We start from the raw sequence: 15,028 nt of genomic DNA, 5'->3' as shown, positions 1-15,028 counted from the left end.
TTAATCCGATTCCAACAACCTTAATAAATACTCTTAAAATTACTTGTACACCTCCACAATATCATTACATTCATATATCTACCGATTCAATAATGATTTTACAATTAATTATATAATTCACTTGATTACATTTTTTCTTAAATTTACTTGTATACCATCAATTGTACATAAATTGATTCACTTGAAACAATTTTGATTATCAAAATGATTTTATTCAGAATTTCAGTTCTAATAGTTTGTTTTAATTTGTTATAATATTTAAAAAATTATAAAATAATAATAATAAATATTAGATGTGAAATGAAAAGCATATGATATTAGAGTTTAAAGTATAATTGATGTCTTGAATGCAAAAAATATAGATTTGGTACAAGTAAAGAAACAAAGGAACTATATGAATTTGATTTAAAAAAAACTAAATTCAATCCTTTTTCAATGTAAAATATAAATTTACCGGATAAGCAAGTAGTAGATATCAAATAAAGTTGAATTATTATATTTTATGATTTAAATTTATTTTCAGATCGCATGATGATGGTACTACTAAGAATAGCAATTAATTTACACCCTAAACTCGTATCAGTTGATAGATGATGCTAGACTAACCCAGGGATTGGATAGCAAGGATGTTCATGGCGCTTTAAGCATATTTTCGGAGGTCTTCAGTCATTAGATATGAAGTGGTTGTAGGGTTTTATTAGATGAGATACTTTAAGCCTTTATATATATTTTGGTTACATTTTATGCCTTTATATTTTTGCCGTCCAAGATGCATTAGCTACACATTATTTATATGCTCTCACTAGTTCAGCAGGCCAACCAAGGACTCATTTCCTCACTACAGGATGGCTATGTTTGTTACTTCCATGAGAATGTTTTATATATATCCCTAATTTTTTTATAGTTTTTAATTATATATATTTTAGATTTTTAAAATTTCATATAAATTTTTAAAGAAAAATAAGTGATGATGTGACACAATTTCATAATCACATCATCACCTCATTACAATGTTATAAAAATAGACTAAATTATTTGTTGAAAAAAGTTGTTATTCAAAGATTTGCGACTCGAACCCAAATCACACTTAAAGCAGTAAACACCTTAATTATTAGGCCAACGCATAAAATTTTATTAAATTTGAAGATTAAATGTTGCTTTATCCTTAAAAGATATTATTGATTACATGTCTTAATATTTATATAATACAAATGTGTAATTATACTTTAAACGTTGTAATATAATACTTAATATTTAATTCATCAAGATAAAAATTTATTAATATATTTTGAAAATTTTATTAAAGTTGGCACAAAAGTGAGATGTTTAGAAATGATTGATAACATAGTACTTATTTTAATAATTTTAGGAACTAGTATGATGTCATAACAAATTAGTTAATATTTAATAATAATATTTTGTAAATAAATTCGAGTGTATTTTTTTTTATTTAAACGTTAAAGAAGAGTTATAAATAATAATAATAATTTGTAATTAATTAATGAAATAAAGATAAATATGGTAATAAATAATATATAATATAATTAAAGATATTATTGATAAAATAATTGTAAACGTTATATAACATAAAAATAAATAATTGATAGTATAATATCGCAGTAAATTTTGTAATTACAATTATGAAAGCTTATATAACCTATTAATTACGGGAAAAAACTTAATAATTAAGAAAAAAAATCATATAATTTATAAATATTACTATTTTCTTTGTAATAGTTGGTTGAGAATATATTTATATTAAAATTTACAATGTTAAAAAATTAGCTTACAATTATATGTTTTTAAATTTATGGCAATATAAAATTTTATAATATTCATATCTTAATTAACTTGTAAATGCAAACAAAAAATTAAATAGAAAAAATATATATTCATTTTTTATTGATATTACGCTTTAATTTTTTTGTAAAATTCTTTTTATATTTTGGAATTAAATTTGAAATTTTATATTAATATAAAATAATAAAAATGATTTTAATTACATTTTTATAAAAAAATAAATTAATTTACAATATTATGAATTGATAAAATTACACACACAGCCTATCATTAAAACTAATATATTTTATAGGTATGTAGAGAATTATATGTTAAAATTATGTATATGAATAAATTCTAAAATTAAATTAAAAATGATTAGTAAAAAAATGTAAAGAAGCATGAAACCTACATTCATCAAACTAATATGGGATAAAAGAAGATTGAAATATGGAGGAATCATTTTTATACAGACATCTAACTAATTTCACTTCACTGTGTTTCTTTAATGTCCTACCGAGTGGCTGCTGTTAGAGTTTAAAAAAATGATAAAAGTATAAGATCCGATTCTATACAGACGATCTATTTCTTAAACATAGTGAATAATAATATCACTGAAACTAATGGTGGCATGACTCTTCAAGTTCCTTGAAACACTTACCTGTCATGGTATTCTTTAGCAGAACCAGAAATAAGAAGTTTCTACTTTCTATGCAATGTTGATATGTTCTTCGCATGAAGGTCCATCACAAGATCCCGTAGCTCAGGGAACACTGATATAAGTAGTCGTTCTAAGATTGCATAAGCAAGTTGCTTGATACATATAGCAGACTGCAACGCAAAAATGACACGTACATGTAATTACAAGTATGAAAAGCGGAAATAGAATGGAACTAAGAGAATAATATCTACATCATACACTTATTCTAGTACGTGGGGAAAAAAAGGATAAAATTCCACCTGAGTGAAATAGTAAATGTCTCTTGCACACCGTCGGTATTGCTTATATCCAATCAGGCCAACTAATGTTGCTGGGGGTCCATCTGACAGAATCCAGGGGAAATACATGACATATAAATAAATTGATCATCAAGTATTTTTATGATCAAAAAAGTTCAATGCCTACGATATCATAAACTAGATATAAGAACAGAAAAAATTAAAAAAATTAAAATTATAATCAATGAACTATGGACCAAGAAATTAAACCAAAAGCAATGAATTGCAGGCATGTAAAATATCGATCCAAAAAGTCATGCCTGATCAGACAAGATTTTAATAACACATAACACATACTCACCAAAAAGCATTTTTTTGATGTCGCTTGCTCTACGAGTAGCCTCAAGTTGTTGCTCAAAGGACCCAGGTTTAGAGGCATTACTCCCACCAAATTGGCTGAAGCTGAGCAGAGGTATAGGTGTCTGGTTGAGATTACTATTATCAAATTTGCTGTGAATGTCCCCAATTGCTCTAAAGAATTTACCACCTGGCCACAAGAGCTGGGAGAAGAAGAGAAAATTAGAAGAAACAGAACACATTGACTAGGTTGGTTGATCTCGAGATTGGGCTACAGCTGTGAACTGAGCCTCAACCTGACACAGTTATCATTCAGAGACTGATTTCAGGTTAAAGACATCAATTTTAGCCAGATCTAGTAAGTGCACACACTGATTTATGACAAAAACTCGTGCTTTTACAGCACCAGATGCTGAGCCAGTTATCACTTAAACTCAAACTTAAATTACAATTTTCTAGTGTGTTCAGCCCTTACATCTTGAATCCATCGAATCCCTAGGGTAATGGTTTCCTCCTTCCGAAGCCAATATATCTGGCGCAAGAGCCAGTCATCGATGGCATCCTCCATCACCAGCTGTAATATTTGCTTAGATATCCAAAAGACCTGTCTTCTGCATCAATGAAAACATTTTCATTGTTTATGCCAATTTATTCTGGAAATAAGTCATTTTAAAACCCCATAATATGCTAATAAAGTTAATAGGATGACATAGTCTGAAAGACGAGAGAGTTACCACCTTCTAAAAGGACACAACAAAAAACCTTGGAAGCAGTAATTGATCATTCAAACAACCAAGTAATTGAAATGACAGGCAAAAAATATTAGTAACACCAAAGTACAAGGTACCATATCATTCTCATCTTTCCAGATTATATTACTGACGAGAAATACAACATTTTAGCAATTGATTAATTTCACAATATGGAATTATAAAATTCACTCACCTTAGCCAGCCTCTTCTCTTAAGCTGAAACACCTTATCAACTAGATTCAGCAAAGGTACGCTCACATTAGGCGGTGTCCACTGCACAAAAATCAATTAAATAATCATTCAAAATTCCAAAACAGAAAAAAATGTTCTACATTAAATTGAGTGTGCTAACTAAACTAACTATTCAAACAAAAGATAACTGATAATAGGGGTGGGTTACAGACTTACAGCCAAGCAGACACCAAAGAAAAAGGTGCAGCAGCTAGAGGGTTTGTGCAACAAACCAAGAGTGATTTTCTAATAATGATGCTCGCTTTTGGTTAAGATTCTTATGAAAGCAATCCCAAAATTTATTAACAAATTTGAAAAGTTTTCAATTTGGAGGAGTTGCTTCCAAGGGAACATAAACTGAGTATTGGTGACAAAGGAACACTAAAAGCTTTACAGTAAATAAAACAGAGATAAAGCATAATACCTCGGGGGGCATTCCAACTGGATCCTCCAAATGGCTGGAGGTTGCTGATATTTTTACCTTAGGAGATCCACCCTGGCCAAACGGTTCAGTTTTCACACCTAAATTATGTTTCTCATAAATTAAATTAACAGACTCCCGACCACGCTCTATTACCAGTGGCGGCAAATTCTTTGAGTTCAACTCATTGTCCAAATGCATATCAAGACCTTGTGAATATGATCCATCATCCACATAACCATGGTCCCCATCTTTGTTACCATCTTCATTGTCAGAAGCACTATGTACCGTGTCTAAGTTATAATGCTTTGAAATGTCTTTAGCAATCTCATCTGCATTCCATGACAGCGTCCTGCCGGTGGCTGAAGAAGAGGCTTCACTAGGGGGAGAGGATGAACCAACTACTTTGCGCATTAAGCCATCTGATACTCCCCTAAATTGGCGTACAATATCATCTACAGCATCATCCACACTGACTGTCAATAGAAAAGAGAATTCAAAATATCAGCAATTAATAGAATAAAAAATGCCGTTTATGCACACACAAAAAAAAAAAAAAAAACAGACGAGTCAAACCGATAAGTAAATAAACCATGCATGATTTTAAGAAAACTGGATATAGGATAGATACTCATCATTTACCATTCTAAGATGAGGGCGAAAAGTATGTGATGCTTACACATATGAAGGATTATCAATAAGAATACATGTTCCAATATTGATGACATATTTAGGAGTTCGTAATGATGCTTGGGTCTAGAAGATATATGCAGGAATAAATAGAACTGTTTGTTAAATATAATTGAGAAAATAGAAAAAAAGAAAGAAAAAAAAGAACGGCAACAAAAAGAACTAATACCAAGCTTAAGCACAAGTACACAGAAAATGTGTAAGGAGAAAAACAAACACAAATTGATTATTTTTGTTTAGAATTCACTTAAAAGTAAAGTAAATCATCTTAACAAGTAAAATGGAGAACCAGACAACTAGCTCAAAAGTAGGTGCAAAATACCTGCTCAAAGAGTCAGGTTCCTTTCTTCACTCCCAATTAAAAGAAAATGGTAAAATTAACAAAATAAACCAAAAAGGATGGAAATAAAGATACTGCACGGTATTACAGAAAAGCAAAATCATAGCAGAAGGAAAAGGCCAGAGTAATCAAATGAACTGAACACAATGTAACTGAGAAAGGATGATAAAGTATTCATAAGAAATCTGGAGATCAACTAATATTAAGCAAGCAATAAAATGTGTAAATCTCTGAAAGCTGGTATGGGTAAAATCCATCAGCGTAAAAGGTGGCATCAATAGTATAGCTAAACATCATCTACCAGACAACTGAATGACAGACTGAAAGATGAAGCATATGATTGAATTCCTAAACTTATTGATGCCCACTTGGAGTATCATTAGCTTATTGATTTTTTTTAAGAAGATTTCTAGAAGATCTTGTGTTTTGAAGTAGTAAAACCACAAAGTGCAACTGGCAGCCAGAAACCAGAGCATAAATAGTAAGGATGGCATAATAACCAAGAACAGAAACAACATACCTGCAAGGGTTTTCATCACTGATGAGGATTTTCCGAAAGAGTAATTCTTCAAAAGAAAATTACAAGCACAATTAGTGTTGGCCGTAGAAAATAAGGGAGCACCCAATTCCAAGAAGACACGCACCTTTGAGGAAACACTTAAAAAATCCCACACTTCATGCTGTTCAGCCACATTGGGTATAGACAACAGATCCTGTAAAGAGGTGGCTTAGTTGAAGAAACAGGTTCAAAAGTAACCATCCTAAAAAAATGAAAGACTAGGACATAAATTACTTGCAGATATTTGTCAAGATGAATGCACCGCTGATGAACAAAAGCATCCTCTGTGCTTGATGAAAATATCCTTTTGGGGGGCAAATGTAATGAATAATTGGGAATTTCTTTCAGATGTCGATGCAACCGTTCAAAATTTCTGTATCTGCAGATTAAAAAGAGAGAGACAAGATTAACCATTAAAGAAGAAATAAATCAAATTCTCAGAGCTTCATTTGTTCTCTTGAGATCAATACATTGTGGTTTAAACTTTAAAGACTTTAAAATATCAAGAGGGACATTGTGGTTTTTTTTTTCTTTTTTAAGTTGGGCGAGACCTTCTATTGACAAACCAAGTTCTGTTTTCCGCATCAGTCACAGAAATTGAATAAACTGCAAATGATTTTGATGCAAGTTTCTCAAAGTATGCTCCAATAACCTGCAGAGATAGACAGAAAATAGCAAATCTAGTTATAGATAAGAGAAATGAGAGTGACCGTGAAAACAATCAACACGACCAAGCTCAAGAACTATTTTAATTTATATCCCATGTCACACCTTGATTCAGCTAGCAGTGCAAATTTCAAATTTGCATAACTAGCAGCACTATTGACAGGAATGCTTACCCGACACCTAAGCTTGGGAATATGTGGCCCCTCATTGCGAAGTACTATATTTGAGGCAATCTTACCCCCATATTCTTCACTATGCCTGTCAAAATCAGGGCCATAGCATTCTGAAATAATAGGCCCTTCAACATCTACACTAAGTGCCTTCTTTGTATCAGTTCCAACTTTCAAATCAGAGGTACTACTGGATCTCTTAAGCCTAATTTTATTTCCATCAGCAGCTTTCTCACTAACATTTTTAAATGTATTAACATGACGATCTCCTTCAAATGATGATGACTTAGCTAACTTTGTGTCTATCATGTTATCATCACATGACTGGGTGTCAAGACTCGAGCCATGCTCTAGTTGCGTCATAGTTTTCTCTTCGCTTCCCATAGAAGTTCTGGTCTTGTTTCTAGAGAAATCATTTACTGAATTCCCCATCAGTACACCACTCTTTGTCTCAGAACCTTTAGGAATAGATTCTTGATATCCTGTTTTTACATATTTGCTCTCCTTCTTTTTGTAGTTTCTTCCTTTTGTCCACATGTTTTCAAGATTTTCAGGAGCAAGAACTTCAGTTCTTCTCTGAGTTGCTGCCTCTAATTTTCGAGCCCAATCAGCTGGTTTATGGTGCACTGGTTCTTCCTCATATCTGTTACAAACTGGATATGTTTCTTTCTGATTGTCAATTCTAGCCAAATTTAAATCAGTTTCTTGACTATTCAAGGACGGTGTTTTGCATGTCATAGAACCATCATCACGTACTCCCACTGAAGACTGATCAAAACCTGCCACGATCTTATTCAAATCTTCTTTAATGGCAAGTAGAACATATTCAATCACTTCATTGATATACCTAACAAAACATATAGGGAAAAGGGATAGAATAAGGATTCTTTATTAACAGAGGAAAGTATATACTAAGTTAAAACAAAGTGCTTGAAGTTCATCATGGGTAACCTTCTAAACATTCTCCACCCATTGGTTTTACATACAGTGGTCAAGGGTAAGAATTTAATCGAGTTGTATAAACGCAAACCATTCCACTCTATTTAAGAACCAAATAAACACTAAAAAAATGCATTTCCAATTAACACCAAAATTCTTAACCTAAAAGTTTAGGCTAACTCAGTTAAACGGAATGGCAATTTTAAGTACAGTACGAATTACGTTTTTTGCTATCTTGAAGTTAAAGCTTGAAAACTTACCGAGGGCTTGCCAAATTCAAAAGAGGTAGCACTACCAAGCAAGTTACAATCTCACGAGCAATAGTTCGAACCAAAGGACATTGAGCTTCTCGAGGTCTCAATACTACTGCTAAAACTCCGCCAAAAAGCTGCTGAATAACCTGAAAAAAATAAAAATAAACAAAAGCAACCCCTGAAATGCAAAGGCAAAATGTGTTTTCATCAGAACACTCCACTCACACCTTGTACTCACTCTCTGATGAAAGCAATGCAGGATGAAGCTCTCCAGAAACCATAAGGTGGTGTTTCAATCTTTTATCCCTCTCCTCGGATGATAATGTTGCCATAACATCAACACCTATTGCAGCTTGGTTTCTTCTAAAAAGATCCAAGTGATCTCCTATCAAATCAACTATATCCCTGAGACATTAGACAACCATTTGAAAGCCTTGAGCTTTAAAAGCGTGAAATATGTTTAGAGCTGATAAACCTTCTTAAACTAAAAACCCACCTTGTAAGCAAATCAACAAGGTTTATCTCTTTCACCCTTTCAGTTATTTCAGCAATAGCATCCAAAATCAATGCACGTATCAACTCAGGGGCTTCTCTATCTTGAGTTATCTCCGAATACCACAAATTAATGACAAAATCCCTAAGTATTTTATCAATAAATTCATTGAGAGCAGCCTCAACTATAGGAGAATCAATCTTCTGCTTCCACTTGGGTGGAGGCGGTGAGCTAGAAAGGCGGGAATCATTCACAGACAACTGTTTCCTCTCCAAATGAGATAAATAGGTTCGGGGATGAACTGATTTAACTTTCCATTTGAACTCAACCTCATTAGCTATAACTCTGAATGTGGAAACAATAATAACTGCTATAGGTAAATTCATCCACATTGACGTACTTGTATCTGCACAAATTAACAAAAGAAGAAGATTAAAAACAACAGAGTACTCCTGAAACTTCAAAAAATTACTTATAATCAATTCATAAATGCAGAAATGAAACTACATAAACACAAAATAGTAATGGAAAACCAAAAAATGATCAATCAACAGAAATGCAAAATAAAATGTTTAATTGATTCCTAATACTTTGGAATCGTCCGAAAAACTTCCAAGAAGTATCCAAATGATGTAAAATCAAAGAATCATATATTAAAAAATACAATTTAAATATCTGAAAGAGAAACAACATAAAACAAATAATTATTTTTTTGGAATATTATCAATTAACTTACGAGACAAGAAATAAGTGACGATAAAGATAACCATGGCCAACCAAAGTGTACGTACTTTGGCTTCGTCGATCAGATCCTGTATTGTCTCCATTGGCTTCATTATCCAGCTTTTGTTTCTTTCTTCCCTAAGGATTCCGGAATTCAAATTATTAAATCTTTTTAAACATTGAAGAGGGAAACAGAGAAATCAAAAAATCCAATCTTCTTCTCATGCATATATGGATATATTCTTGGATCATCTAAGCTTCAGCGGTTGTTGAAATTGAAATTTCAAATAAATATGAGAAGGGTAAAACAGAGTATGTGGAATTTGGTTGTGCTTAATTTATATAGAAATATGGTTTGGTAGTTTAGTTAGACAGCAATAAGATGCGTGGGAAAAGGGAACAAATGTTTAGGAGATTATGATCGTCTCAAATGTTGACACGTAAGAAACTTGACTGCTTTTATTTTTATCCGAAATGTTATCGTATGTCTCTGGCTAAGGATGACTTTTCACATGACATGGGTAATATTTTATATGTCTACGTCGTCATTATAAAATACTCCCACCATTCAGTCTTATCCGCGGTCGTGGATTAATATTTTTATATTTTTATCATTTGAAAATATTTGTGTAAAATGAATTATAAAATAATATTATAAAAAAATTAATTGCTGTTTTAATAATTATGTTATTAGAAAGAAGGCAGTTTGTATCATAGGTGATGCGAAGAGTAGTTAGAAATGGTGACTCGAGGGAGTTAAGGTTGCACTCGAGCAAAACATGGATATCATGTTTGCTGACTTGATCATTCTCTTCTTGGGAAAAGGGGTGTTTATAGATAGGAGAGCGCTTGGAGTGATCCTCGTATTCCATTACTACCTCATTGGTAGAGTCTAACTAAGCTTAGATTAGAGTATTGTATGAACGTGACCCACTTCGAGGTTGATGGGCTAAAGAAGTTGGAAATATTAATGAGATTACATTTGATGTGTTCTTAGTGGCATCGCAACAATACTCTTTTCATAACTGCATCTATAATGGTGTTAGGTGCTCATGTACGAGAGGCATGGGAGGTACTTAGGCGTAGGAGTATAAAAGGTTTACAAAATGAACTTCTCGAAGACTATGACACTGGGGTGATGGGATGTCGTCATTTTTTTGGTGAAAATGGATATTGTTGTCATTTAAAATATCGATGGTGAAGTCTAATGACTACTTCGACACTAATTTCAAATTTTTGAAACGACATCTTTTAATAGGTGTGATTGTTATCTTTTGATATAGCACCATTTTATTGGCCAACAATTGAATTGCTTCGAGGGCTCTTTATCACTTATTTCTTTTCTGTTGTTTCACCAACTTGGTTCATTTTTTATAAATAAAGGTTTTAAGGATCTTTGAGGGGAACTTTTCTTCCGATTTTCTTAAGTGTCTACATTTCCAAGTGTTCTTATTTTCCAACTTGTTCCTTTTGTCTTTCAAGTTCATCAAAGTCCTTTTTTTTTATAAGTTTTTATTTCATTCTCTATCATTGCTTGAATTTTCTCTATTTTTGCCCGTGCCGTGTTTTCTTTGCATCAACGGTAGGTCTATTGACAAAGTCTAACAAAGGAAAGGAGAAGAATTAAAAGGATGATATCTCTACCATCAATGTAACAGCTCGATTTTTAGTGGTGTCGGAAACAATGGTTCAAGACCACCAAATCCAACGAGTAAGCTTGTAAATTTTATTATTTAGTATTTACGAGTCAAACATGGTTTTAGAAAGATTTTTGAATTAGTAATTTAAGTTTATAATGAATTATTAGGCTCGGGTAACAAAATCTTAGGTCAAGTGGTTTTAGAAAATGAGGTATCAAGACCTCGTTTCTATAAACTGAGTCGTAAATATTTTTATAAATATTTACGGAGTGTCATTAAGGTAGTATTAAAGCTTTGTGAGAAAATTTTAACGTTTTGATAGTTAATTAATTAAAAAGGACTAAATTAAAAAAGGTGTAAAACTTGTTAATTAAAAGAAATAGTCATTAAATGGCTTAAATGGTAAATAGGAAGTACTTAAAGAGTAAATAAGCCAAAATGAAATGGCTGAGGCGGCATAAGTAGTGAAAATAAAAAAAATAGCCAATTTAATGGCAAAATAGTAAATAAAGTAAAATTAAAACTACAAATTGAAATATTAAAGGTTTCTAGACAAATTCTTCTTCAATTTTTTTATATTTTTACTTCAAGTGAGTTTAATTCTTTCCTTTTTTCTTGAAATTTTTATGCTTTTGAGACTTTTACAATCAGGTCCAACTAACTATTGCCTTAGTTTTTGATTTTATTGAGAATTTTGAAAATTTCCATTGATGAATACTGGATTTTTTGATGAAATAACATGGATTTAGAGCTTTAATTTAGTTGCATGATGTTTTTATAAAGTGATTTTGTTAGATCTTGATTTTAGGACCAAATTGTGAAAAGGTTAAATATTAGGGTTTGGTATTAAATTTCTATTTATCAAGGGCTGTATGATAGCCTAGAATATTGAGATAAATTATCAATTAAGAAAAATTAGTTCATTTGATAGACTAATTAGTTAAGGGACTAAATTGCAAAAGTTGTAAAAGCTGGGGTAATTGTGTAAATTAGAAAAACTGAGGGGTATTAATTGTGAAGTGGATTGGAACTGAAATATATGCTAATGAATGAGTAATTTTATATTTTAGATCAAAATCTCGTAGATATTCGTGAAAAAAGAAAATTAGCGGAATAATCTCTGAACTCTTACAAATATTACAATTTAACCCAGGTAAGTTTGTATGGTTAAACTTTAATATCTATATTAAATTGATGATTGGTAATATGTATGTTATGTTGTTGGAATTTAATTGTCGTTGGAAAAATATTATCGAAATTAATACTCAGTTTGGATTGAACGCGAGATTTGAGTACATTTGTGATTTGGCGAATTGACAAAATTGGAGGAAAATGACAACAAATTACCCAAGTAAATTGAGGTTCAGCATTTGTTTCGAACTCTCATGTTTTACTTTCCGTTTAGCTCTTACGAGCTTCTGTTTAACTCATATGAGTTTCCGTTTAGCTCTTTTGAGCTTCTGTTCAGCTCTTATGAGTTTATGTTCAGCTCTTATGAGCTTCCGTTTAACTCATATGAGTTTCCATTCAGCTCTTACAAGCTTCTGTTCAACTCTTATGGGTTTTCATTTAGCTCTTACGAAATTCTGTTCAGCCTTTGGGCTTCTGAAAACGATGTACTCTTATCCGTAAGCCGTTCTCCGATTTGGGAAGATTTGGTAAGTGACTATGTAATTGAAATTAAAAGACATATTGTTTATTGACTTAAAATAAGTGCATTCATCGATTGAAGTTGTGATTGGCAGAGAGTTTACATTGAATGAATTTATTTAATTAATGTGTTATAGTAGGTTCAGTAAGATTTATGTTTAACCCATCGAACTTACTAAGCTTCATTAAGCTTACTTGTGTGATTTAATGTCTTTGTAGATTTTCGTGAGGTCAGAAGATCGGATCAGCACATCAAGTTACACTATCTAGCCTATTCCGGTAGTTTTTGTACGTTCAATACAGTTTATATGGCATGTATAGGATTTGTGTGGATTTAATCAAAGTTTGTCTTGTGTAAATATTAATAATTATAATTTTGCTTATATGTGCACGTTGGGTTGGAAATGAGACATATTTGTGATGTTGATGTGAATACTATAGGTTTATTATATTCAATTTATGGTTAACTTTAGTAGACTTGTTAGATGGATTAAATAGGTAAGTTTAGGTATTTGGGTATATATATATGATGTTATGTTATGTTTAAAAAACATGATTTTCGCTTGTTTTGATTGCTGGTTTGGGATTTATTGATGTGTTAAAATGTTGTGTTTAGGTTGAAAACAAGATGGGTGAGAAATGTGACCTTGAAATGGTCTATTTTCGCCCACACGAGCAGAGGCACAGGCGTGTGTCTCAACCGTGTTTGACACACGGCCTACCACATGAATGTTTGGTTTGGCCATATGTCCCCTGCATCTTTAAAATTGAGAAATAGAATGCCCAAAATATCCACATGGCCTGGCCATACGGGCATATGTCCCTTGCTCTTTTGAAATTTTTTTATATTTTTTGAAAAATTCTCTAAATTCCTAGTTTAGTCCCGATTTATTTTAAATGTATAATTTGGACCTCGATGGCTCATACAATGGACAATATGAATGGTTATGATTAGTTTTTTATATGTATGTTAAATGATATAAAATGTTCGTATTTGATCTGAAAAGTTTGGTAATGCTCCGTAACCTTGTTCCGGCAACGGATGAGGGTCAGGGGTGTTACAATCAATGATTGGGTTTTTTGTACTGTCATGGAGGACATGTGGGGAGTCTGCAAATTGAAAGAGATTGGTAACCTCATTAATGATACAACTTTTTTCATTAAAAATGGTAAAAATCCATTAAGTGATGTGGTAGAATGGAAAGGGCATATACTTTTCCATTGAAAATTTTCAAATTGGGTTTTTATTTGTCCCTACATCTACGGTTCATGAGGATCTTGACTTGACTTCATTTGGCGTAGCATCGAGGCAACTAGTAAAGGGTTATTGCTTTCAATTAGTGACTTTCTTTTTAGGTTGTTGCATAAGGAGAGAGGAGCCATGACTTAGTAGTGTTCAAAACATCTATTTTGTCTAGTTCTCCCTCAAGCAGGGTCAACAGAAACTTTTCTATTTTCAACAACATAAAGGCGTTGGCACACCATCGATAAATTGAACAACTGGTACCAATACAAGAGTCAATACACCTATGTGGAAGTCCAACTAGGTGTGTTCCCCTTCTTAACAATGTGGAAGGAATCTAACACCCTGAAGAACCAATCTAGAGGATGAAGTTGCTATGTGCCAGTTCAACCATTACGAATAGTACGTCTGATTCTCCATCACCAAGTTGATAAGGTTGAATCTCATCTAAATTCATTGTTTGGAAGAGGAAGAGTCTCGATGTTATGGTTTCTGTTGATGTTGGTAATTTTAGAGACCAAATAAATCTTGTGCCGCAACTGTAATAGCCTGTTTTCAGTAATGTTGAAAATAGTGGTTTTGGGACCACAATTTCGATGAGTGAGTTATTATTTTATTATTATTTTAATGTTTATGGGATTATAGTAAGGTCGTAATAAAACTTTGTTAAGAAATTTTGAAGTTTACATAGTAAATTAAGTAAAAAAGGCTAAATCGTAACAGGTGAAAAAGTTGAGTTCCATTTGTTAAAAGGGTTAAATGGCTATGGAAAGGAATGTTAATAGACTAAGATGGTAAACATACCAATTAAAGGGTTAGTGGATATGCATGGACATGGTTTAAATGAAAATTTGATAGTTTTTAAAGGTTAAAGTAGTAAATTGGTAAATAAAAGAAAAACTAAATAATAAAACATAAAACAAAGATGGTATCATCTTCATTTTTTGTTTTTAAACCTTAAAATATTCATTGAAGAGGATGAGATAATCGGTCAAGCTTCCTTGATGCATGTAAGTGAATTTAATCCCAATTTTTAATGATTTTTATGTTTTTGAGTCCGTTTTAGCTTAATCTAGCTAACCCAGGGGTTAATTTGCAAAACTATTAAAGGTTAAAGGACTTTCCATGAATTTTTTTAATAGGTTTTGATGTTAGTTGATGGATTATTTATCTTTGTTGAAA

The 15,028-nt window shown here is 32.0% G+C and overlaps 1 protein-coding gene across 4 annotated transcripts; it reads right to left on the bottom strand.

Annotated features, from left to right (window-relative positions):
- Positions 1-2,192: 2,192 nt before the first annotated feature.
- On the bottom strand, positions 2,193-9,673 carry LOC107953416 (uncharacterized). 4 transcript variants are annotated; one of them, XM_016888722.2, is made up of 16 exons: positions 9,327-9,673; positions 8,594-8,996; positions 8,325-8,502; positions 8,104-8,243; positions 6,908-7,751; positions 6,620-6,720; positions 6,303-6,447; positions 6,154-6,222; positions 6,030-6,075; positions 4,636-4,955; positions 4,483-4,554; positions 4,021-4,100; positions 3,551-3,686; positions 3,080-3,278; positions 2,740-2,822; positions 2,193-2,610 (listed from the first exon to the last, which is right to left on the bottom strand). In XM_016888722.2, exons 1-16 carry the CDS (start codon positions 9,424-9,426, stop codon positions 2,482-2,484), a joined length of 3,045 nt encoding a protein of 1,014 aa, XP_016744211.2. In that variant the 5' UTR covers positions 9,427-9,673; the 3' UTR covers positions 2,193-2,481. The 4 variants fall into 4 exon arrangements, with proteins under 4 accessions (XP_016744211.2, XP_016744210.2, XP_040964170.1 ...); XM_016888721.2 differs by having other exon boundaries at positions 4,483-4,955; XM_041108236.1 differs by having other exon boundaries at positions 3,551-3,683; positions 4,483-4,955.
- Between the last annotated feature and the right edge of the window lie 5,355 nt (positions 9,674-15,028).

This window comes from Gossypium hirsutum, chromosome D12 (genome assembly GCF_007990345.1).
Source record: "Gossypium hirsutum isolate 1008001.06 chromosome D12, Gossypium_hirsutum_v2.1, whole genome shotgun sequence".
Classification (NCBI taxonomy): domain Eukaryota; kingdom Viridiplantae; phylum Streptophyta; class Magnoliopsida; order Malvales; family Malvaceae; genus Gossypium; species Gossypium hirsutum.
The sequence above is the reverse complement of the archived record's forward strand: the minus strand, read 5'-3'. Positions and strand labels throughout refer to the sequence as shown.